The sequence below is a fragment of the Arvicola amphibius genome, chromosome 6 (assembly GCF_903992535.2).
Source record: "Arvicola amphibius chromosome 6, mArvAmp1.2, whole genome shotgun sequence".
In the NCBI taxonomy this organism is placed as follows: Eukaryota; Metazoa; Chordata; class Mammalia; order Rodentia; family Cricetidae; genus Arvicola; species Arvicola amphibius.
Window position 1 is genome coordinate 135,023,462 of NC_052052.2, and position 24,420 is coordinate 135,047,881.

Genomic DNA, 24,420 nt, shown 5'->3' on the forward strand with positions numbered 1-24,420 from the left:
GTAGTCTGTGAATGGCAAGTCTTCTCATCCACTCCTTTGAAAGAGTGGCGCAGTCAGGGAATTTTGTCTAAACACCCACCACCTTGCTTTTCTCGTAGGCCGTAATGCCTCACTATCTCCAGGGAGCAACGTGCCATAGCAGAATTCTGCTACTCAAACCAAATGCCGAAAACACACTGCGTTTCTGTCCTTCATTCCCAACACATGGACTCTTCTTTTCCAAGACAATGCCAGATCCAAGTCTCAGGGTCTTGGCTGGATACTGAGACCAGCAATCATTAGGGATTTCTATGGTTCCTGCTCAAAAGAAGAGACTAATTCTGAGGTGATCCGTATGGTTTCCTCACACCTTCAATATCATTGTGCTGATTTGTTAGTCAATTTCACACAAACCTATACACCTCTAGGAAGAGGGAACTAGAACTGAGAAAATGCCTCTATCAGTTTGTCTGTAGGCAAGTCTGTAGGACATTTTCTTGATTATGATTGATGGGATAGAGTCCAGCCCACTGGGGGCAGTGTTCTCAGGAAAATATGCTTAAAAGCGAACTGAACAAGACAGGAAGGTTAGGTCAGAAACCTGCATTGCTCCACAGCTTCTGCTTCAGTTCCTACCTCCAGGTTCCTGTTTGAGTTTGTGCCCTGAGTTCCCCCAATGATGGATTGTGACAGGAAGTGTAAAGCAAATCACCTTCTCTTCCTCTCAAGTTGCTTTTTGGTCATGGTGTTTTATCAGCAATAGAAACCCCAATTAGCATGATCGTTGTACCTCACACGAAAGTAACACATTTTGTTGAGTCCTAAGCTCCTGATAATTTAGGACAACAGCAGCAACGGAATGAGAACATGAACATAAAGTGCACCTGGACCACGTGTGAAGATTCAAAACACTCTCAGGTGGCATTCTTATTGAATGTTATCCACGTTAAGTCTTTGGGGGTAGGAGTCAGGAAAAGGTTTTTTTTGTTTTGTTTTGTTTTGTTTGTTTTTTGGTTTGAATCAGAAAAAGCTTTTCTTTTCCTTTTTTTGTTTTTTGTTTTGTTTTTTTGAGACAGGTTTTCTCTGTATCACAGCCCTGGTTGTCCTGGAATTAGCTCTGTAGACCTGGCTGGCCTCAAACTCAAAGAGATCCACCTGCCTCTGCCTCCCGAGTGCTGGGATTAATGGCTAACACCACCCTTGCATTTTTTTCTTTTTCTTTCTCAGGAAAGGCTTTATTGAGGTTAAGGAACAAGACTTGACATAAGCATGGCCCAGGAATAAAAACACATGGACGTCCAGGAGACACTGGGGAGTCCTGGGAGTAGGTAAAACGGCAGCATGCACATGCAAGGTACAGCTCCTGCTCTCTTGGTGCTGCTTTCTACCATGAGGAAGTAGAGCTGCGAGGGCGGGGCAGCGGAAACACAGAACAAGCCTGAAACACGGCATACCTTGAAGTAAGGAAGTAAAGATGCTGAGGCCAACTAGGACTCTCTCTAACTGGCAACATCTAGGATTGTTTGAATAGCAACTTAAGGAATGATAAAAAGCACATTTAAGTAACTTACTAAATGAAAAGAGAACTATCAAGAATTCATATGCCCATTAGTTGTTCTATCATTAAGACTTTTTGATGAATAAAGCAACTGCAGTAATTTGCTTTCTTGTGTAGTAGTTTTTAATTGCATAGGGAGTAAAGAGTTGTGTTGTCATGGATGATTTCACCAGATACCACTATACTGGGCTCTGTGATCTGTGCCCAGAGCCCCCTTCGGGAATGACAGAGGCTTGTCCCCTTGGGGAGCGATGAAAGAAAATGGTCATAGGTAGGCCAATTGAATCTGATGAAAACTGTCTCATCCTGAGTCATGTTCCATTCGCCTCTGATAACTTATCAACATATGTTTCATTCGCCTCTGATAACTTATCAACATATGCATAGAGCCCAGTCCTGTTGCTCTCACCTTAGGGGATCACAAAAGCTACTCATGTCTAAAGGTCCACATGGAATCAGCAAAGGCTTTTTGTTGCAACATCCTGGTAACTCAACTTCTCCTTTGGTCCAATACCCTCCTTTCTTCTTTTGGAATTGATCCTAATAGCTAACTTCTAAGTCTTTTTTGCTGAGCTGAGGTACCCAGCCTGTACCAGCACTTTAATGTAAAGGTGAAAGTTCATATCACAGTAGATAGACTTATAAAAAATTACATGTAACCAGGTAGGATGTTTTTATAATTGGAAACTGCACAAAGACGTTAAAATTTAGTCTTTAGTGTGAGGCATTAAAATATGGGAGCATTGGGGGCCTTCAAATAGTGATTAGACGCATGAGGGCTTTGCCGTTGTGGATAATTTGATCCTCTTCTGGGTTATCTCAAGAGTGAATTTGCTATAAAAGCCAGTTTGGCTCTTGTCATTCATATATACCTCTTACCCTAAGATGGCATGTGCCACTTCATGGCTCTATGAAGCCACATAGGCAGGAAGGATCTCACCAGATATGACTGACGTATCTTGGATTTTCCAACCTTCAGAACTATAAGCCAAATAAACACATTTTTCTTGGTACCAGATTTTCTCTTAAAGCAATAAGACATGGTCTGGGAGGATGATCTGAGAAGACAGTGCTGCTTCTGCGACCATCCTGAGAAGAGTGTGTGACCCAATTTTAATCATGAAGAGATGTCATTCAAATCCTCAAGGTGAGAGGCAATGCTCACAGCTATCATACAGGTATAGAGTCATGAAAGCCACAGAAAGACTATATGGCTCAAATGAGTTACTTTTCAGTGGGTATGGTAAAACACCAGAACCAAAAGTAACTTAAGGAAGAGGGAGTTTATTCTGGTTCATGGTTCTAGAGATGTAAGAGTCCATCTTGGCAGGATAGAGGCATGGCAGCAAGAAAGGGAAACAGAACAACCACATCTTCAATAACACAACAGCAAGCATGAACTAGAGAGAACAAACTGGAAATATTATAAGGCTTTCAATTCCCAAAGCCTATTCTAATGACACACTTCCTCCAGCAAGCCTGCACCCTGCCCCCACTACCCTTCCAGAACATCACCTCTACTTGGAGACCAAGATTCAAATGTCTGAACCTGTGAGGGACAGTTCTCATTCAACCCACAATACACCTATTCTGAATTTGTTCCAAACTGAAGAAAAATAAAGATTTTAGGCACAAAACATGACAAACTAAATGACTTACGTGATCCCGGATTTGACCAGGTCTCCTTATTACTCAGAGCATTATTGAAACTGATAAAACTCGCATGGGTTCTAAAACCTACGTGATCATATGATATCAATGATAATGTCCATGATCTCCATGCTTCTGTAGGAGAAAGTCTTTGTCAGTAAAGCACACACACACACACACACACACACACACACACACACACACAATTCAGGGAGGGTGGGATATGAGGTCAAAAACTCTGACGACTCTGAAATAAAAATGGAACTTTATACATTGTTCTTACAAATGTCCTGTAAAATGAAATTTCTTTCAAAAGTAACAAAATGTTATACAACAAAAGTTATGCAATATGCATAAATTTTTTTTTTACTGCTTAAGTATTCCACACATTCATGGCCTTCATTGTTTTCAGGGATGCAACCATTAGGGATGCAACTCTGAATTTCTTAGGATAAGAAACATTTCTTGAACTCTATCTGGTGCATGAGTCCCAGTCTTTCAGAAGAGCATGTTGGAGGGGTACCTGCCTAGCTGTCTGACCCCAGGGAACATCCTGTCTCCACCAAGAGGCATGAGGAGGACATAAGAGACATCAACTCTAAAAGAGTACTCACTGGTGGGAGAGGGTAAGAACCCGAGCAAGGGTTTAGCCCGAGAAGGCAGACCAAACCCAGGGGCTGAGGAATCAATGTGTGAGGAGTAACTTAGCAACTCGCCAAAACAAAGAAGACTGATTGCCAACAATGGTGAGGTCTTCAATAAAACTAGCAAAAATAAAGTGTGAGGGGGAATTTCTTTTTAATTTCTAAAGGGTATTACCTTGTGCCTATGCCCTAAATAATCAAGGCTGTGGCTTTTGTTTCCCTAAAATTTTATCTTGAAGTCTACAAACACAAGTGTTGTCTTTCTGAATCATCTTTATTTTTAAAATTTGGCTAACACTCAACTCAAATGTCTTTGACATGTTTAAAGCAATTTGTTTCACAAATACAAAAAGTTAGGAAAGATTTAAATGGTTGAAATGAGATCCTGGAGGCAGCGTGTCATTTCCTCTCACTTGGGAATACGTTGCACAAATTTGAAAGCTGTTGGATGGCAAATGTCATCCTTGCTGTTCCCACTACCTCATCTCTGTCACTTTAGTCATAGAAACATCTCCTCATCTCCTCTGAGAAATTAATTGCTTCAGAATATTAGAGGCTTTTGTCTATCTGGCCACCAGCTTTCTGCTGAACCTGGAGGTAACTGTCAACTTTTTTTTAAGGTGTGGAGTATCAAGCGTGGCTTTTACTGTGGGGAGCCAGTTATGAGGCTGGGAGAGAAGGGAGCATTGCTTTTCTATTTTTTCTGGACAGGGAAACAGAACTTAAAATAGCATCAGTCCTTATGATAGTGCAAATAGAAAACACAGTGCCTCTATTGGAGGAACTCAGAGCTTTGTGCAGATGAATGGACTCCCTCCCCTCAAATAAAGTCCTGCTGATGTCTTTCTCCACGGGCCACCCACTACCACAGTGTGAGGTGTCACAACTTTGCTACCAGACTGTGGGAAGGGTCAGATGATAAAGTCCTTGATTCCTATCTTCATCATTTTTGGCTACTATAGCAAAATACTTGCTATAGCAAAATACTATAGCAAAATACTTGGGTGACTTCAACTACTGACATGTATTTCTCATATATCTGGAAGCTTAGTTCTTGATAATTACAGTGCTGGAACTATAAACTTCCCTGTGAAAGTCAATTTCCAAATTCATGACTTTTTTGTCTTTATGTCCTTGTGTGATCAGAAAAGAGAGATGAAAGTTTGGATGCCTGGTCTTTCCTTTTTCTGGGCAGGGCACTGACTTCATTCATGAGGGCTCCACCCTCATGACACAATCACCTCCCAAAGACCCCATCTCCAAAAACTATCACACCAGAGGATAGGATATCACTATAGGAGTTTGGAGGGGTGAATACATTTAGTCCCTAGCCTATCTCAGTTGATTCTCCAAATCTTCTTTCGCTCCCACACTAAAGCTCCTCTTTTTGCTTTGCCTAAACTAAGACTGCACTCATCACATCTATTTTCTCCCTTTAGTGGGGGACCATGAGAAGTCAAATTGTGATAATTGGCTTGTCCCAGTAATCTTGGCTGGACCATAGGCCTGAGATCTGGAAAAATCTTTGAAGAAGACAGTGTATACAGAATGTGAAGAACCCAATGCTCTCTGCACATTCTATGAAGTGATCCAACCCCACTGCAGAAGGTTGGGTCTTAAAGCATTCTTCCCTGCAACATATAAACATGGAATAAGAGTCAATAAATGACTTTCATAGATATCAAAGGTCAGAAGGTATGAATATATTAAATTCTTGCTATTACTGTCAGCTGAAACCAGCTTTCTTAGAATGGGCTGTAATGTGACTTGTGGGGGGTGGCATGTGGAGACACTGACTGACTAGGCTGCTGCCAGATGAAGTGTGTGGCTTCTAAATTTCTCAGCAAGCTCTGTGCAGTTCTTTAGAGGCTTGGACAATAGTGTCTAGGTTTCTTGACATTCATATGTCATTGCGTACCACACCTGCAGCAGGACTACACACAGGGTGTTAGAGTCCCAGAGGCACGTGACTTGGCTCATTTAGCCCCCTTGTTACACTAAATTTCTGGTAGTTGCCACTGGTGAGACCCATTTCCCCTGCATGTGATCTTTTTAAGTTTCCTACTAGCTCAGATCTGCCAACCTCCACCCAGAACCTTTAGTTCCTATTGGATCCTGTATACCCTGCATAGTAAGAGTGGATTTGGAGACAAGTTTGGCTCTTTCCTACTAGAGGACACAAGTGGCTAAAGCTTGGGCCTCTTGTCTCTGCAGTGAAGAGCTGGAAAAGAATCCATATTTTGTCTCAGTGCTTTCTGGAGTTGTTTCCTAGCTCTGTTCCTTTTTGCTCCATCCCTTAGAGGTCAGTTTTCTTCTCCCTCTGTTTCATCTTGAATGGGCACCTCTGCTTGACCTGAACTATGCTGAATGCAACCACCGTAAAATTTAAGGGCAATCATGGACACACAAACGTTCTTGGCTCTCATAGAAATGGAGTTTCTGTACCATTCGGGAATGTGTCCACATTGTTTATTACCATAAAATTCTCTCTTTACCCCAGCCACATTCCTCTAGGTTTCTAGTGATTTCCTCTTCTGTCCTCTCTTATGCTTATATAGCCTAGGTTTGTTAAGGACAGTTCTTCCATATGCCAACTTTCTCAACATTCCTCCTAGACTTTCTTTTTCTCTTTGTGCCCCAGATTATAACCCACTCAGTTCCGTCGGACCCTGTCTGAACTTGTGTAGGGGAGTATTTAAACTCTTCACTGGATGCAGACAATTTCTAGGCCTGAAAGTAAGAGGACTGGGAAAAGTGACTATCGTTCTGTGCAGCCCCAACAAGTATTATGCTGTTATTTTATGAAATGCACTTCATGATAGACATAACCTTTACCCATGAGCAGATGCAGGCAATTAAGTATTTACAGAGACACGTTCACCAGAGCAGCCGGTCCTAACTCTTCATGAGACGTTTGGCCCTAAACACATCTCCTCTTTCTACTCCTTGGTCGTGCCTTCACTACAGATTCAACCCTCAGGATCATCATCTTAGCCCCCACTGACTCACGGTCCCCGGCTCCCTATGCTTTCCACTTTGTCTCTCCAAACTTCCTCGTGGAGCTCTCATGTCTTTTCAGGACACAGCTGCCTCCAGAAAAGCAGCTGATCATCTGAAGATGCCCATTTGTGTAAATGTATGAGCAGTGGCCACCAGAAAAAGATTAGGTACTTCTATCGGGCATGCTCATCCCATTAAAGAAACTGCTGGTGATAGAGTTCTATCCAGAAGCAGAGTCATGATGGATGAACTCACCCTCCTGTTCTGGGAGTACTTCCTGTTTCATCATGCAAATAGCTGCATCTCTACCTGACCAGAGCTAGGCAGATGACAATAGCTGCTCAAGCTATATGACTCATGAACATAATTCTCCAATTTCCATTCAAATGAAGGCTTGAGATTAAATACTCGGTTTTATTAGAATGCATAATATTATCATTTTGCTTTCTCTTCCAGAAATCTCTATTTTTAAAAGTATGTTTTGTTTCACAGCTCCAAGTATGAAACTATGATCTTTCTAGGTTGGCAGGATAATATGGATTCTCCATCTTTACCTGTGTGGAGAATCCAGATGTCCCAGCCAATCACCAAGAAGCAGGAAGCCAGTTACCAACCCAGTAAGGACAGCAGACTGGCTCCATTATGATGCCCAGGCCTCACGGGCTCCTCAGGATTGACTTCCATCTTTGTGCCTGAAGAGTGAGTGGTGCCCAAGCTCTGCATATAGCCAGGAGCGTTAGTCCATGAAGGAATTCCCTTACATTAGAAGCTGATGAGCAACTGGAGAACAAGCCCTTGGATGTCCGTGAACAGCCCCCTTTCCACCTAGAGGCAGTCATGGCTCTTACCCTGGAAATGCTCCCAATTTCTTAAGTTTCTTCTTAAGACCCACCTGCCTTCTCTAAGATTTTGCTCTTCAGTTCTTGCCTGCCTTCTCCTTCCAGATTGCCTGCCTGTCCACTAACTCTTGACTAACTGCAGAATTCCTATTACTCTAACTGTGACAGGCTCTGGAGAAAGGTTTGGGACACTAGGTGTGCACCCGAGGACAAGGAATCAGTATGCAAAACAATTGTCTACTTCTCTGTATTTATTTCAGCATTGTTCACAACAGCCAGGTTCCCTAGGGAGGGAAAGCTAGAATCATTCACATGCAAAATGGAATACTGTTTAGTAATAAAAGAGTAAAACTCCGGCATTTCTGGAAACACCAATGGGCTCAGATTCACAGTATTAAATAACTGATCGAGATATAGAAATACAGACGGGGCATGAGGTTACTCATGTAAAATACAAAAAGCTAAGCTCACAGAAGTAGAGAGTATAATCCTGGTTCCTGGGGACTGGGGAGAGGTGAGGAAAGGAGGAATAAGGAGACTACTTAAAGGGAAAAATGATACAGATAAATAGGTGCAGTGGCTTTTGTGTTAGAGCCAACAACACTGTATTGTGAAAAAAAATTGGTAGGAGAGGGGGTTTGGATGGTCTCATTACAAAGAAATGTGTAGAAGACAGGTGCTCTTTGTATAAAGTTGATCATCAATAATGCGTACATGTACCAAATTATTATCCTGAACCCTAGGAAATCTTACCTGTCAATTAAAGGTAAATTCATTTCAATTGAGCTAAATGACACCACACACACACACACACACACACACACACACACACACACACAGACACGCACGCACCACACTATAGGATGTCAGGATTCAGGATACAGTAGGCTTTGTGACATACAAATTCACTGAACTAGACGTTAGAGGTGATCTTATAAAGGCTGGTAATCAGTCATAGATGATAAGTAGATTCAGGAGACTGAAGGAGCCCTCACAAGCTCTCTAGTAGTTTAGCAAAGAAATTAACAATCAGTCAAGCAAGGGACTGGGGATGGAACACAAACAGTGCTTGCTTCGTGTGCACAAAGCCCTGGATTAAACCTTTAGCACAGTAAATAAAATAGCAGTCAAGATAGGGTTCAGTCAGAGTCAGCAGTACAGGTCCAGAGCCCTGATCCTGGATTCCCTGAAGCTAAAGAAATCATTGTAAATACACAGAAGAGTTAGACCCATCATCATGCAGCAACCATTCCTCCCCTAATCAGTGAATAAATTCATAACCATTTATGCCTGGGACGTGTGTGTGTGAGAGAGAGGGGGGAGGGAGAGAAAGACAGAGAGAGAGAGAGAGAGAGAGAGAGAGAGAGAGAGAGAGAGAGAGAGAGAGAGAGAGGGAGGGGGGGAGAGGGAGAGGGGGAGAGAGAGAGAACAGGTAAGAGTGGAGAGACAGAAATAGGAGGAAATTCAAGAAAGGTTCAAGAAATGAAGACTGAAATCTTAGGTGAGGCTAGCCGAAGACGTGCCAGGCTATTTATAGCTCATCTTGATGCAGCCTGTCTGGCTGCTACTATAATGCCACTTTATGTGGGTTATCCTCCTGTAAGAAATGCCGTGGAGATGCAGCTTCCTATGCACTTGCAATATTCAGAATAAGCCTGGTAATTGGGTCACCTTATTAGCAAGCAACTATCACTAAACAGTTGAAAGAGCTTCTGGTTGTCTCCCATCAATCCTTGCAGCACGCTTAGGGAGGAACCAGAGGGCAAGGGTGATGAATAATTAGTCCACTTAGTGCCTTTCTTTAGTGAGTTTCCTTTCCACTTACACAATGCTTCCTTTTAGATGGGAGCCGTAAGAGCAAGGTGTGATGGTCGGCACATTAGTTTTCATTAGGTATTTCCCCCCACTTTTCTCACCCCTCACTTCATACTGGTGACTCCTTAGAGTTATAGGGAACATCGAGCAGTACCCGCACTGCATCACGCCTCAGTTCAGATTACAGGTTTCTAACCAAGTGGTTTCAATTCTGCGTGTGGATACTAATGAGCCAAGCTTATTAATCTGGAAGTGTAGGGGACCTGTGCTTACAGATGGAGGGAGAGGCAAGGGTAAGGTCAGATGAGAGGGCCAGAAAGGAGAGGGGAGAAATAAGAGGGATGGGGAGATCTCATCCCAAATTTCATAGTTCTTTTCCTGCATGTTCTATGCAGCTCGTGGGATGTAAAATATGCTGGTTACTGTTCGCCTGGGAACCTTCACTTTGCTTAGAAACTTGTGTTTCTAGACATGTATGCTTTGTGTGTGTGTGTGTGTGTGTGTGTGTATGCTTGTTTACAAGGGTAAAAATAAGAGAGAGATAATGTGTGATGCATTACAGAAAGGGGTGGAAGGAGCTGGAAAGGGTCTGAGATAGCAAGAGGTGATGACGACAGTCAAAGGTGTGCACAGCTATTTCCATCTCTTCCTAAGGAGGGCGAGGAGGCGTGCAATGAGGCCTCAGGTACTAAGACGTGGACCCTGGTCCCTCCTACTTCAGCCTCAGACAGCCTCCATCACTCAAACTAGGATGGAAGCCAAATCATTCCAGGAAGAAGTTGGCCTGTGGGTTGTCAGGGTTCCTACTTGAATATAGCATCAGCAGCAGGAATATACATAAATATACTGGGTATTTATGTGTAGAGACTCAGGGATTCTTGTCTTTGTCACCAAGAGAGAAAAGACAAGATAGCATTACCTTGCACTTGCCTTTTGAAGGTGTTTTAGTGTGTGTGTGTGTGTGTGTGTGTGTGTGTTTCTTTTTAATCGATAAATAGTAATTGTGGATATTTGGAAGGACACAATGTGACATTTTGATCTACATATATGCATCATAGGAAAAACTGATCAAGCTAACTAAATAGGCACCACTTTGTCAATTTATCTTTTGGGGGATGAAAACATCAAGAATCTAGTATTTCAGCATCTTTGAAACATGCACAATATTAATTGTGGTCCCCATGCCATGCAGCTGGTCACCACACCCTCCTCCTCCCATCTAGCAGAAATTGCCCTCCCTGATCAACACCTTCCCTCTCCTCGCACCCACTGCCAACCTCTAGCCTCTGTAAATGACCCTCCCACTCTCTGCTTCTATGAAACTGACCTTTAATATTCAACATGTGGGGACTGGAGAGACAGCCCAGTGATTAAAGGTACTTACTGCTCTCTCAAAGGACATGAGTGTGACTACTACCACCTATTTTAGATGGTTCGTGACCACCTACAACTCCAGTATCAAAGCTTCCAACAAGCCCTTCTGGCCTCTTCTTGTACCCACACATACATGTACACATAACTAAAAATAGAAATTTCTTATGAAATATTCAAGCTGTATGTGGAAGGACATTATTTGGTCTTCTGTGACAGGATTATCTCACTTAGAAGAATGTCCAGTTCTACCTATGTCATTACAAAGAAGAGAGTATAATAGCATCTCATTGTATACATGCACCCTGTTTATTGATGAGCACTTGTGTGGGTTTCTTACCTTAGCCACCATGAATAATGTTAAAAAGTACACATAAGTGCACACTTTTCTTTAGCATGTTTATTTTAACTTGGGAGTAAAGACTTAAAGTGGGGTCCATGGGTCAGATAGCTATGTTTTTACTTTTGTGAGTAATGGCCATTCTGTTTTCCACAATGTAGTTTATATCCCAACCAACAATTTACAAGGATTCCCTTCTCTCGGTATCCTCACCGAAACTAGTCATTGATCAACTTTTTGATAATTGCCATTCTAAAAGGTGACAGACATCTCAGTGTGGTTTTAAATCACATTGTGTTGGTAATTAGGGAGGGAGAATATATTTTCAATATCTGTTGACCATTTATATCTCTTCTTTTGAGAAATGCCTATACAAATCATTTGCCCACATCTTCAAATAAGTTACTGAGTTCCCAGATTTCAGTGTTGATTATCATCACCCTTCCTGCTTTGAGTTTTGTTGTTTGCAGTTTTGCTTCTAGCATGAAAGGGCATTTTATATAAATGCATTCTTTAATCCAGAATCGGTTGGTTCAGTTAGCTTCATAGTGTGTAACAGAACATCTGAGAGAATTAACTTATAAAGAAAAAAGATTTATTTTTACCTTAAGTTTGGATGTTGTAGTCCAGGATCAATTTGCCCTACTGTGTTGGCCTCCCTATAGAGCCCTCCTGCCGAGATTAGGTGAACTCACCTCCTCATTCAGCTGTCTACAATAAAACTAACTCCTCAACTCAGACATACAACAAGCATGCCGAGTTTTCCTGAGTTTTGCAGTTGGTGGCCTCCATCAGGGCGAGCCCAGCCCACGTGACTCCAGCTTTTCTGCACACGTGTCTGTCCTTCCTGCACTCCCTCATCACTCCGGTGAGCTCAGGCCCCAAAGCTGCGCAGAAAGCAGCGCCTTATTCTTTATTTAACTGGGTCCCACTCTCGTCTAAGCTGGCCTCAAACTTTCAGCAATCCCCCTGCCTCCATCCCTTGAGTGCCAGGATTTTAGGAGTGAGCTACGGCTCTTGGCTTCAGAGCTCCTAAGCAGTTGACCTACAGCCCATCTACGGGCTTCCGGTTATTTATGGAACATCGAAACTGCTGACAAGTGGTACAAAACAACCTGTATGTTCCAGTTTTCATGTCCTACTGACCTTCTTGGCCTTTGTCCCAAAATAGATGCTACTACCACCCATTTCAGACCCATCTTCAAAAGCCTCCAGGAGGATTCCCCGAGCTGTGCTCAGTGAGATACTGCTTTCAAAATAGCTGCAAATAGCTTGCCCAAGAAGCTGGCCCCAGGTTCCACCTCTACCTGTCAGGCTGTCCCACTGACTATGGATCAGCCCCTGGAGGCAGAAGCCAGCTAAACACCCTACTTCTCACACTGTCCTCCTGACCATGGGACTCCCCAAAGGCAGGAGTGAACATCTTACTGTTCAGAATGTCCCTTTGACCATATTCCCTGGGAAGACAGAGGGTTCTTCCTGTCCTGACACCAGCCTGGTACTTTCTCATGCAAAGTGTTCAGTAAGCGTCAACTAAGTGTACTCTGAATTAAAAAAAAATGAGCATAACAGTAAAAGAAGCCAAACAAAAGTATAAATGATAAAAAATGTAACTAAATGAGGATATTTAAAAATCTATTTTTTTTTTTTTTATTTTTCAAGACAGGGTTTCTCTGTGTAGCTCTGGCTGTCCTGGAAATCACTTTGTAGACCAGGCTGGCCTCAAACTCACAGAGATCTACCTGCCTCTGCTTCCCAAGTGCTGGGACAAAAGGCATACGCCACCACCATCTGGGTCAAAACCATTTTTGAAAACAAAGTTGTTGGCTATGAATGCCAACTTGACATATATTGTAATGCTGGCACAAAATCTTAAATGGTCACATAGTAAAAAAGGGATTTTATATTAAGCCTAGACCACATAACTCCAAATTCACTCAAGTGGCAGCATCCACCCTGATCAGTGCTCTGCGGAACAAAGGTAACAGCCAGCTGGAGCTTTGCACTTCCTAGGGTGAGTTCTGCATTTTATTAAAGGGTACTCTAGCAGTTAAAAACAGACTAGGATAGCATTTACAGTAAGATAGTTTTAGTAAACACCCCACTAAAGGAGATCTGTGTTTTGACTGCATGCCGCGAGGAGCCTCTAAGACGCAGATGTATACGGTGGTGAAGAGACACAAGCACAGCGTGAGCCAAACGCCTTTGACCACAGCGCTTCTTATTCTTCCCTGCGAGCACCTCCTGACAGTTGTTCACAGGGAAGGCAGCCTGGGAAACACTGTCCTAGTTTCTCAGATGCCATTATTAGTTGCTTCACACGGATGCTTAGAAGTGAGCATGCCTGTTGTCAGTGCGGAAACCCACAGGGGCAAAGATTTGAGGTGACACCCTGCAGAAGTGCTCCTCCGAAATGTCGAAATAACCCCCTTTCGGCGAAAGGAATCAGAAAGTGTAGACACAACATAGCCTCTGACTTATTTCTCTATGAGACGTGGGGCAGGAAATTTCTCCGCAGAGAAACTACGTTATATGTGTGAAAAGCACACATCCGCGTGATAATTTTATCTGGAATTTCTCAACTATTAAAAAAATATAAAAAGGGGCACAAGGTCCTAAAAGATTTGGCTCTCAGACTGTAATGATTTAAATAAGGTGTTGATGTGTTTCCCAAAGAATGTGTGCCGGAAGCTTGGTCCTCGGTATGAGAGCCGTCAGAGTGAGGGAGAACTATTGCCAAGTGCTTAGTGCCAGCTGATTAGGTTCTTGAGGACTTGGTCTTGAAAGTGTGGATGCTGGTTTTGCAGGGGAAGTTAGGTCTGAGAGAGTGGGCTGTTCTAATAGAGGAGTCTGATCTTTTTCTGCCTCTAGCTTTCTTTCTTCCCTGTGATCCCTCTCTCTTGCTTACGCTCCGTCCATGATGCCGTTCTCCAGTGATGGGATACAATGAACAGGTCCCTCACCAGATGTTGAACAATCAGCCTGATGTTGTTTTTTTTTATTTACAAAGTTTCTAGCCTTGGGCATTTTATTTGAGCGATGGAAAATGGACTGACACATTGATATAAGGGTCCCTTGCTTTCCTAAGCCCATGCAGGGCATTCCACCTCCTCTGGCTTTGACTAACCTGAGTCATGATCCCAGGGCTAGTTAAGCTCACATCTCTACTTAAAGCAATCACACTCTGCCTCACCTTCCCCTGCATCATCTGAGCACAGTAGACCCTTTGTTCTACTCTCACTCCCTCGGGCTCTAGGCTTCTCCTCCAGGAACCCAAGGCTTCTCTGACCCTTTGGGCCTTTTCCTTGGCTGTTCATTTCCATCTGCCTACTGCATTTAAGTCCCCCAGTCCTGAAACAAATCCCAAGCCAAAATGCCCTCCCTTTAATTCTTGTCTCTAGTTACCATTGGGATTTTGTGTTCCTGCTTTTGACACACCTATGACCTCTCACCACATTTACCTTCAGATCTTCACAACTGCTTCTGTCAGCCAGATAATCAGTGTCTCCCTAACCTTTGAGCCCAGTGGGAAATTCTAGCCTTGGTTGCTCTTGTCCCCTTAAGGTACTTAGCTCTCTTAGTCTTCGTGCCCTATCTGAGTTTCTCCTGCTTTCAGATCCTTACTTTGGCCTTTGCTTCCTCCTCAAGGATTCTAGTTTCTGGCATCTTCTTTAAAGTGGTTTTCCCCCAGGATTCGAGCCCCTGTCCACGCTTACAGTATTGATTTTTGCTGAGTGAACTTGTCTAACCAGATGTGTATGCTATTCCATTTCTTTTTTCTGTCCAACCCAAACACTACTCCTATGCTTCATCCTCAGGTTGTCTTTGAACATGTAGCCACCAAAGTCATTCAAGAGCTCCAAAGAGCAGCCGCAGTACTTTTTGGGCTCAACCTGGGCTTATTTGATGAATCATTTCATCTTAATATCGTCTGAAAAGAGGTGGGCATAGTGCAAAATCCAGAATGGTGCTGGAAGAAGCAAATGGAAAACACACAGCATCCGGCACTGATGTGCCCCCTGCCAGTGAGTCACCAATGAGAATCACCACCACCATCATCACTTCCCACACTCACAGCTTTCTCTCCTGCCCTGGCTTGGTCATCACAGCCAAAAGAACACGAGAGTTACCCCTGATTCATTCTTTCTCTTGCCTCACACCCGGCTTGTACACTGTGCCTCCTGAATATTTCTTGAATCCCATTACTCCATTGTTTATGGTGCTCATCCAGGCTCTCTCATCCTCTGTCCTCTGAGCGTCTCTCCTCCAGTCTTGATACTCCACAAACACATGGAACAAGTCATGAATGAGACTTCTCTATGTCATTCCCAACCCAGTCCCTGATACTCTGTTGACTTTTAACAACGGCTACCCAAGAAATGAAAGAAATAGGACATTGAAGTGTTGCTGGCAACATTTTGATGCATTGCAGGGCTAAAGATGTGTAGAATATTTCACTTGGAAATGCTTGGGCGCTTGATGACTGTAATCATAAATGACTTACCCTAGTGGTACTGTTATGAAGGGCTGCTCCTGTGTGTTCACAGGTTAACAAACATGCACAGAAATCTAGCCACATCCTCTGAAGACACCTGGTATTATAGCTTGAATCTGCAATGTCCCCAGGGGCTCATATATTGATCTCTAGGTGGTGGTATTACTTTGAGGGGTTCTGGAAAGGTGGGAAGGTGGGTTCTGGTTGGAGGGAGTAGAGCACTAGAGGCTTATCATCAAAGTTTACAGCTGGCTTCAGTTCCTTGTCTCTCTGCTGTCCACAATAGGAGAATTGAACTGCCACCTCCTCCACACATTCTGTTCCGTTATGGGCTCAAAGTTAGCAGAGACAAGGAGTCTGAACGATATGGCTGAGTCATGGGCCAGAATATGAATTCCCTCTTTTAAACTCACATCATGGTAATACATGTGAGGCAATGTCACAACAGCATGGTACATACATGTGTGATAATGTCACAACAGCATGGTATATACATGTGTGACAATGTCACAACAACATGGTATACACATGTGTGGCAATGTCATAGCAGCATGGTACATACATGTGTGGCAGTGTCACCACAGCGTGGTACATACATGTGTGGGACTGTCACAACAGTATCCATTAGTGATTTTTAAAAGGGATGATTTTTTTTCTCTCTCTCTCTCTCAACTAGATATGAAGGAGGGGGGATGTGCTAAAGTAACAGCAAATTAACACCACCAGCTGCTCCCCAGCCCCAGCTGCAGCCACGGGTTAGCAAAGCCACAATTCATGCTCTGTTCCAGCTTTCACGTTTTAGCATTGCTGCAGGCTGAGGTGGAGTGAGAGAGAAAAGCCACACCCACATCTTCAAATTCGTTAGCACTTCCCACCTAATGCTCCAGCTGGCTGTGTCAGCCCACAGCTAATGACTGCAGTTGTCAAACAAAAGCTTGCAAAGTCCTGACCAGAGGAAAGGCCCAACTCTCCCCAGGACTTTCCCGACACCTTCTCCCTAGAAAACCAGAACACATTAAGTTCATCTGGGACCATCTTGCTTAAATACCTGAAAAGGAATCATTTAAATATTATCTCATAACACCATCAAAAATATGCAGTTTTAGCTCTTATTCACCATGGTTTGTAGAAGACATCCCTCTAGCATTATTTCCTTTTGCAATCCATACAGCAATGCTTCCTTTTGGTTGTTTAATAAACAAATGGAAATAGAAGGCATGTCTGTCTTAGTTCTGATTAGTAACTGAAGTTTTAGACTCTTTTCCACTTAAACTGCTGTTTAGGGGATAAACTTTCCTGCAGCAGGAAAAGAAAAGCCAGGATTTCCTGGCTTTCCCCTTTAGCTCATGTGAGTGATCATGTGAGCATATTCCCTTACCTGGAATACTCTTGTTTTTCTGTCCCTGTGTTTCTTTAATATTCATAAATGCCCAATGAACGTTTACTTAAACATGTCAAATACTAGTGACTTTGTAAAAGGGAAGCAGAACCAAGTTAATTTGAGAACCAATAGACCAAGCAGAGCTAAATAATACTTTCCTGAACCTAATGTACAGCGTCAGTCTTCAAGAACAGAGTACAAAGTGGCCTGTGGATTTTTGTGAATCATCCTTTTCTCATGGACCACTGGAGACTATCTTCTTACAGATCTAACTGTGGAGCCCCGAATGTGAAGACCAGCTGGCTAAGGTTTGCAAATGCTCCCAGCACGTGAAACCAATTAAACAACTCTAAAGTTAAGCCACAACAGTAGGATGCCAAAATTCTTTGAGTAAAAAACAAAAGAGTTGAATGACTTTTTACACTAAACATCTTATATGCTAGGTTTTGCAAATGATTGATGTTTGACCAATTTGGCCATTCCTTCAACCAGTCTTAAATATAGGACTAGGAGAGAGTATAATCATACCAGTTCCCACCTCTCTCTGCAATGTGATCCCTGGTATCATAGTTAGGGCAGACAGCACTCACCAATGACATATTCCACTCTGAAGTGATCCTGCCTGGGGACATATGGACGATTGAAGTCAATCTGTATGTAGAAAGTCTGCCCTCTACGGACAATCAGCTTGTCGTTGTCATATTTGTCTGTGTGATGATCAATCTTGTTGCTGTCCCATCTCTCTTTGAACAGGTGAACAGCTGTGACAGTCAGGTAATCTGTCCATGCAGAAAGCAAAATAAGAAAACCATTAAAAATATTTGACCTAAATATACTCTCAGTAATCAAGGCTATTTTTCTAGAAGAAGGTGAGCTGAATGAAATTGCAAAAGGAGGGAGGAGCAGCAGATTTGAGAATCAGCCTCTTGTTTTGGAAGACAGATATTTTTTTAACCTCTCTCCACCTGTGAGCTCATTTCAGAGCACAGAATACTCACGTTGGGAGAGACAGCTACCTAGTTTATAGATCTAGAAACAGAGAAGCGAGGGTCAGAGTTCAAGCCTTCCATCTCATGCTGGGTTTTAAGTCAGGTCTTTCCCACCATGAATATGCCTCCCTGTGTGACATTGCCACTTCAATTGCCCCATCTTTCAAAAAGGAGGGATCAAATCTGACAAAGCCTCAAAGGCAAAAAGCTAACCATTAATCCAAGCTTCTTCTCCCACCCCAGGAAGGGTCAGATGTCCTCCGACTATAATTCTAAAAGTAGATCTGATTCCTCAAAGGCAGAGACGGGGAGGGGAACTATTCTCTAGAAAGAAAAGCAGCTTTTCTGTGACAACATGTGATCATGTCCACTGGCCTGGGCAGAGCCAGACTCACACTTCCTTGGCTCCTAGATGAGCCATCTAGGTGTCAGACTCTTGTCTTTTTGATGTCAAAACTTCCATGGCTTTCTTGCCTTTTGGAGTCATGAGTATACATGTCAACTACATGTTTGCTACTTGTGTAGTTTTGCATACATCCACTTATTTTGCAGGCTCATGTGTCAGGTTACGAAGTCCCGCAGAGGCTTACACATATGATGGTGACACAAGATTCCTTGAGTGAGAGGAACATGCAGAGAGTGTAATACATGCCAGCCCTGGACAAGGGCGAGCTCCCCTCTTGCCCTGTCTTCATTCTGTTATGTGTATGAACACCACATTGAAGGCAGAAATATTTACACTGTAGTTTAGGAGATTGAGTGGGGAACTGCTTTCTGTACATATGTTTGGAGTTCCAGGTAGGGGATACTGAGTCAGGTAGCCTGGCCTCTCTTTTCCAAGCTGCCTGACTACTTGATGCATGCTTTACTGTTATGTTTAGAGACACCCTACATTCCCTCAGATTTAAGCTTGGCACTCTCTGAAACACTCTAGATAAAGTTAAAGTTTAGGTAAAACTGAGTTTGAAACTTGAGTCTCAAAATTCCATGTATAGAAAGAATTTCCTTCTATGTTTACAGAGGTTTCTGTCCTGCCCAGTCCCACAGCTGCTCAGTCCCAAAGAAACATACAGAGACCTACAGTAGTTATAAACTGGTTGGCCTATGAGCTCAGGTTCCTTATGAACATCTTATACCCTTCATTAACCCATAATTCTTGTCTGTGTTAGCCATATGGCGTGGTACCTTTTATCAGTGAGGCATTCTTATCTTGCTTCCTCTGTGTCTGGATTATGACTACAAACTGACCCTTTCCTCTTCCCAGAATTCTCCTGTTCTCATTGCCCTGCCTATACTTCCTGCCTGGCTACTTGGCCAATCAGCATTCTATTAAAACAATACAAGACTGTTGTCCCACAGCACTTGTAGATTTGAGTTATCCCCATTTTCAATTGAGAATATTGTTACCTGGAATGTTTCTATGAAGACTGAGCTATTGCAGGTGGGCCTGGCACTATACTTGGTGCAGAGTGGGACCATCAAGCTGCAGTGGCTCATGAACTCAGATGGAGCCACTCAATGTGGTGGGGAACTTCATGGGATCCTCTGACTGTGCCGTTAGGCAAGTGAAGTGCAACACATTATTTTATTTTTGCCTCAACCTGAAGACTTGTCAACATACAGGGGGCTCCTCAAAAGCACTTTTTCCTTTAAACTGGAAGCTACAGATGTATAATTTTGGAGCCTCTTTTTTCCATGGTGTCTTTTCTTCTAACTTCTATGGCTTTATTAAAGCCACAATTCCAATGTTACAGCAACCTAAGAATGAGCTGGAAATACACAACTGTTGAAGGTTATGCCTTTTAGTATTTGGCTGCAGAAACACCTCACTGGGTAAAGTACAAGCATGAAAACCTGAATTTAGATTGTCAGTTCCCATTAAAAGCCAGGTGACAACATCAAGCTTTTATAATTACAGGGCTGGAGGAGAGGACACAGACATAGCCCCAAGGCTTGATGGCAAGGCAGTCTAGCTCCAGGTTCATTGAGAGACTCTGTCTCAAAAACTAAGGTGGTTAATGATTCAAGATGATGCTGGATGTTGACCTCTGGTCTCCACGTGCACATATACACATGCATCAATGTGTGAGCACATACAGAGCACACATATAAGCTAGTATACAACCCTCACCCTGACTCTTTCTCTCTCTCTGTTCTCTCTCTCTCATACACACACACACACACACACACACACACACACACACAAATCCTCTTTCTTAACAGGATTAAAATGTCTTTTAATTTTCATCATCATCAATCCAAAATCTCAAAATGGGTCCATCAGTTCTCCATTTATGAATAGGGTTGGAAGGAATGCCCCAATATTACAACCTCACTGAATCCCAGAGACAAAGGCATCTTGGGTAGATGTTCTAGATATGAATGAGCTATCTCTATGCAAAGATTCTGATCTTTGGCTAAACAGGAAATTCACTATCAGGAGGGACATATGGTCTACCCTTAAACAACTCTACTGTTTTCAAGATGGCCTAATGTCTGCTTCCCTGTGGATTTTCACACATCCTGTCTCTGGACTTCCACACAGATCCACAACAAGTCTCTGTCTGGTACACTGGAATTTAAAGACCACTCGGAGACACCCTCTGAGTAACACCACCTCAATATTTTACCCCTTTTTAAAGTAATCACTTCCAGAATTTTATGGATTCCTCTGTTTCATAGTAGATTTTATTTTGTTAATTTCTCTTGTGAAGAGTTTTCCCTTGACTAAAATACATTATTCTGGCTATAGTTTTTTCTAGTAAACTACAATGAGACCATTAATGAATCTTGTAAAATAAAGCACATTTTGGTTTCTTCATCTCAGGCATCATTGGAGACTAATATCTTACTAGGGATTTTTTACATTAAGCATCTGCTGAAGTAAAATCCTTAAAACACATTCAGATGTCTTTTTTATCAATAGTGGATAGCAATTTAGCCCAGACACCCAAAGATCTCTTACCTGGGCAGCTATTCGGCTATATTTTTATGCAACTGTTTTTTAGTTTGTGGCTCCATTTTGAGGCCTTGCATGAATTCATATTACATTTCTGCTTGTAGAATTGCTCCATTGTTGCGTACCGTTACAATCATTTTGGACCTTCAGTGTGCCTTTCAGTACATTTACAATTCACTACAGTCCGATTTCCATTGTGTGCTATTTTGTGTTGCCTCCCAAGCCATGAATACAAGTATTGATTAGGCAATTGCCTCCTCACTGCCTTATAGCCATACTTGAAGATCAATCTGGTAAGGGTAAATATGCAACTGAGACTCCCTTTTCAGGTGATTCTAGGCTCTGTCAAGTTGATCCTCAATGTTGACGAGGACAGCTGGGGAAGAATGCATCAGGCAAGGAGAATGGTTCAGGCAAGAGGGTAATGACCACAAGAGAAGTTGGAAAACAGTAAGCGGGCTGGGGTAGTTGAGGAGCACAATGAGAGCGCAAGGCCAGGAGATCCCGCAAGCCTCATCTGATGGAGAAGTGTCTATGTGTTACTTTCATATTAATAAAAAACTGCCTTGGCCCTTTAAGAGACAGAAAATTAGGTAGGCGGAGTAGACAGAATAGAATTGTGGGAAGAAGGAGTGGGCAGACGCTTCAGGCAGTCGCCATAAGGAGTCGCCATGCTTCTCCTCTCCGAGATGGATGCAGGTTAAGATCTCTCCTGGTAAGCCACACCTCGTGGTGCTACACAGATTACTAAATATGGGTTAAAGGAAGATGTGAGAATTAGCCAATAAGAGGCTGAATCTAATGGGCCAGGCAGTGTTTAAAAGAATACAGTTTCCGTGTAATTATTTTGGGCAAAGCTAGCCGGGTGGTGGGACACAGCCCCGCCGTTCCTTTCCACACTCATCAGCCTTGTTCAGGGGTTTAGACTTTGTTTTGAGGATCCAGTTAAAACCCAGAGCAGTAAACTCACATAATGATTAAGTTCATACACAGAAGTTTAAACCACTTCTGGAGACAGAGTGGAGAAGAGTTGGGATGGTATCAGTCTTGATATCTGGAAGGCCAGTTAGGGAACAGCTGCCCATTCTGGGGTAAAGAATGTACTGAGATCAGTCTCCCTGTAGGGCATGAGTCTATAGGTCCTAAGGTACTCCCCTTTTTCCCTCCATATACACTACCCTACCTCCCTCATGATCAATTGCCCCCAAAGAAAGAAAGTTTATTAGCGCTAATGCCTTGGCTTTTCAAGGAGCCTTATCTATATAAACCTAGAGATGAGTATCCTCCAAGCTTTCTACCTCACGTCCCAGCCTGGAGAACATGGCATCTAGCAATCCTGAGTGAGGTCAGAAAAACATTGTTCAGTACAGTGCTAGCTCTGAGTAATATTAGTAGATACTGAAGACAGAGAGCTTGGTGATTTGGGAAGTTCTGGCCTTACCAAAGGTTCTTTGCTGGAGCACCGGTGCTGTGCATGGCAAAACTCCTGGCAGAGCAGTGGTCTCTGGTCGGAAGTGGCCATGGCAAAATTTCATTTCAGATATTAATATTTTTGCATAATATGTATGGAGCTGCTTCGCTTCTCTGTGGTTGGGAGACCTCAGCATCCATTGAAGGTTCTAAAGATGTGGCTCTCTGGTTAAGTTTGCAGAGCACACACGTCCAGCTCATACACCACAGTGGGCAGCTCATGACCGCATTAATTCCAGCTTTATGGGATCCGATACCTTCTTGTAGACTCTACAGACACTGAACTTACACACACACACACACACACACACACACACACACACACACACACGGGGGGGGGTATGGTGGGCAGAGAGACGAAATTAAAAGCAAAATCTTAAAAAGGATTTTTTACTGGATTTTTTTTTTTTTTGGAGCTACCCTTTTCTTACTTTTAACAGCTTAATGGGTTAAGGACATAGGATTTGGAGTCAGGCTGTTGGGACCCCTTACATCTGCCACATATATCTTTATGACCTTGGACAAGTTGCATAAGCTTCCTAAACTTCAGAGTGTAGTTGCAATGAGAGAAAATGGAAGGAGTTGCTCTATCTGGGGTCCTGGCAGAGGCTTATCACTCAGAAGTCAGTAGGTGTAGCAGTAGCTTCTGAGAGCTGAGCAGTCCCTGGGATTCCAAAGTTGGAAATCAGTGTCTGGGAGGGCAGGTGAGGGACCCTGTAAGAATGTTCCCAGGATCCAATAGACCCTCAAAGCACCTGCCCCAGAAACAGCAAGGTTCCCATCCCTTGTCTTTCCAGACCCGTCTGCTTTGTTTTGAAGATTCTACAGGTAGACAAGTCATTCCCCACTCTAGTCTTAGAATAATATATTTCTCTTTCTAAAAAGAAGGCCCAGACCACCATTAACAACTTTATTTCCCCTTTACACAGGTGATACCACCTACAGAACTGGAAACTCCTCGAGGGAAAGACTACAGCTTGGTTGTCTAGCTATCATTCATGCCTGGGAAAGTATGTGAGGCATGTCTCAGAAGGCTTGCTGCTTTTCACTCAGATAAATCTCATATCTAGACATTTGGGTCTTGCTGGTTTTTTTTTTTTTTTCATTTAAAAAGAATTATTTCTGGGAGGAGGGGAGGAGGCGGAAATTTTTAATAAAAATAAAAAAGAATTATTTCATTAACCACTGAAGCAAACATATCAGTTCTTTAAATATCATTTACCAGGCAGTTTACTCTCTAGACAAGTAATTTTGAGGGCCGCATGGCTTATTGGAAAAGAAGATTGGAGATTACCAAGGCCTCTGTGTTAGAACTTTAGTTTCCCATTGGAGAAGACCACCACGTCTTCATGCTGTTTGGAACAAAGGGTAAGTAAAGGTGCTATTGAAAGTTAGAGTGTCAAGCCTAAGAAAGACAGACAAGACACACACACACACACACACACACACACACACACACACACACACACACACACGCCTTATGGTTTCTTGGGATTTTTTTTCTTAGTGAAAACAAACATACCGTTTGTTTCGGAAACAATATATAGGGCCTAGGAGATGGGTAAGGAGCGTTTGCTGTGCAAGCAGGAGGATCTGAGTTCGGATCCATAGCGCCCACTTGAGATCTGGGTGTCCTACACTCCTGTGACCCTCGAACTGTGGAGGACAGAGGCAAGGGCATGGCTGGGGTTTGTTTTCCACCAGTCTTGTAAACAAACAGTACGTTCCAAGATTAGTGGGACACTCAGTCTCTAAGGAGGAAGGGTGAGAATGGAAGACCAGGAACCAGGATATTGCCCCCTAAGCTGCACACTTACTCAGTTGCTCACACATCTACAAAGTACATGACACTAAGGTACATGCACATACCTGGTGTTGGCATATGTGTACATATGTGTATGTGTTTATGCCTACTGCTCTGCTATTGCGG

The 24,420-nt window shown here is 42.9% G+C and overlaps 1 protein-coding gene across 1 annotated transcript in view; it reads right to left on the minus strand.

Annotated features, from left to right (window-relative positions):
• The window catches only part of F13a1 (coagulation factor XIII A chain), a 154,924-nt gene that overhangs the window by 121,423 nt on the left and 9,081 nt on the right, over nt 1-24,420 (minus strand). The window contains exon 3 of the mRNA XM_038334077.1: nt 17,663-17,851. Within this exon, the coding sequence (XP_038190005.1) occupies nt 17,663-17,851 (189 nt within the window). The remainder of the gene's footprint in view (nt 1-17,662; nt 17,852-24,420) is intronic.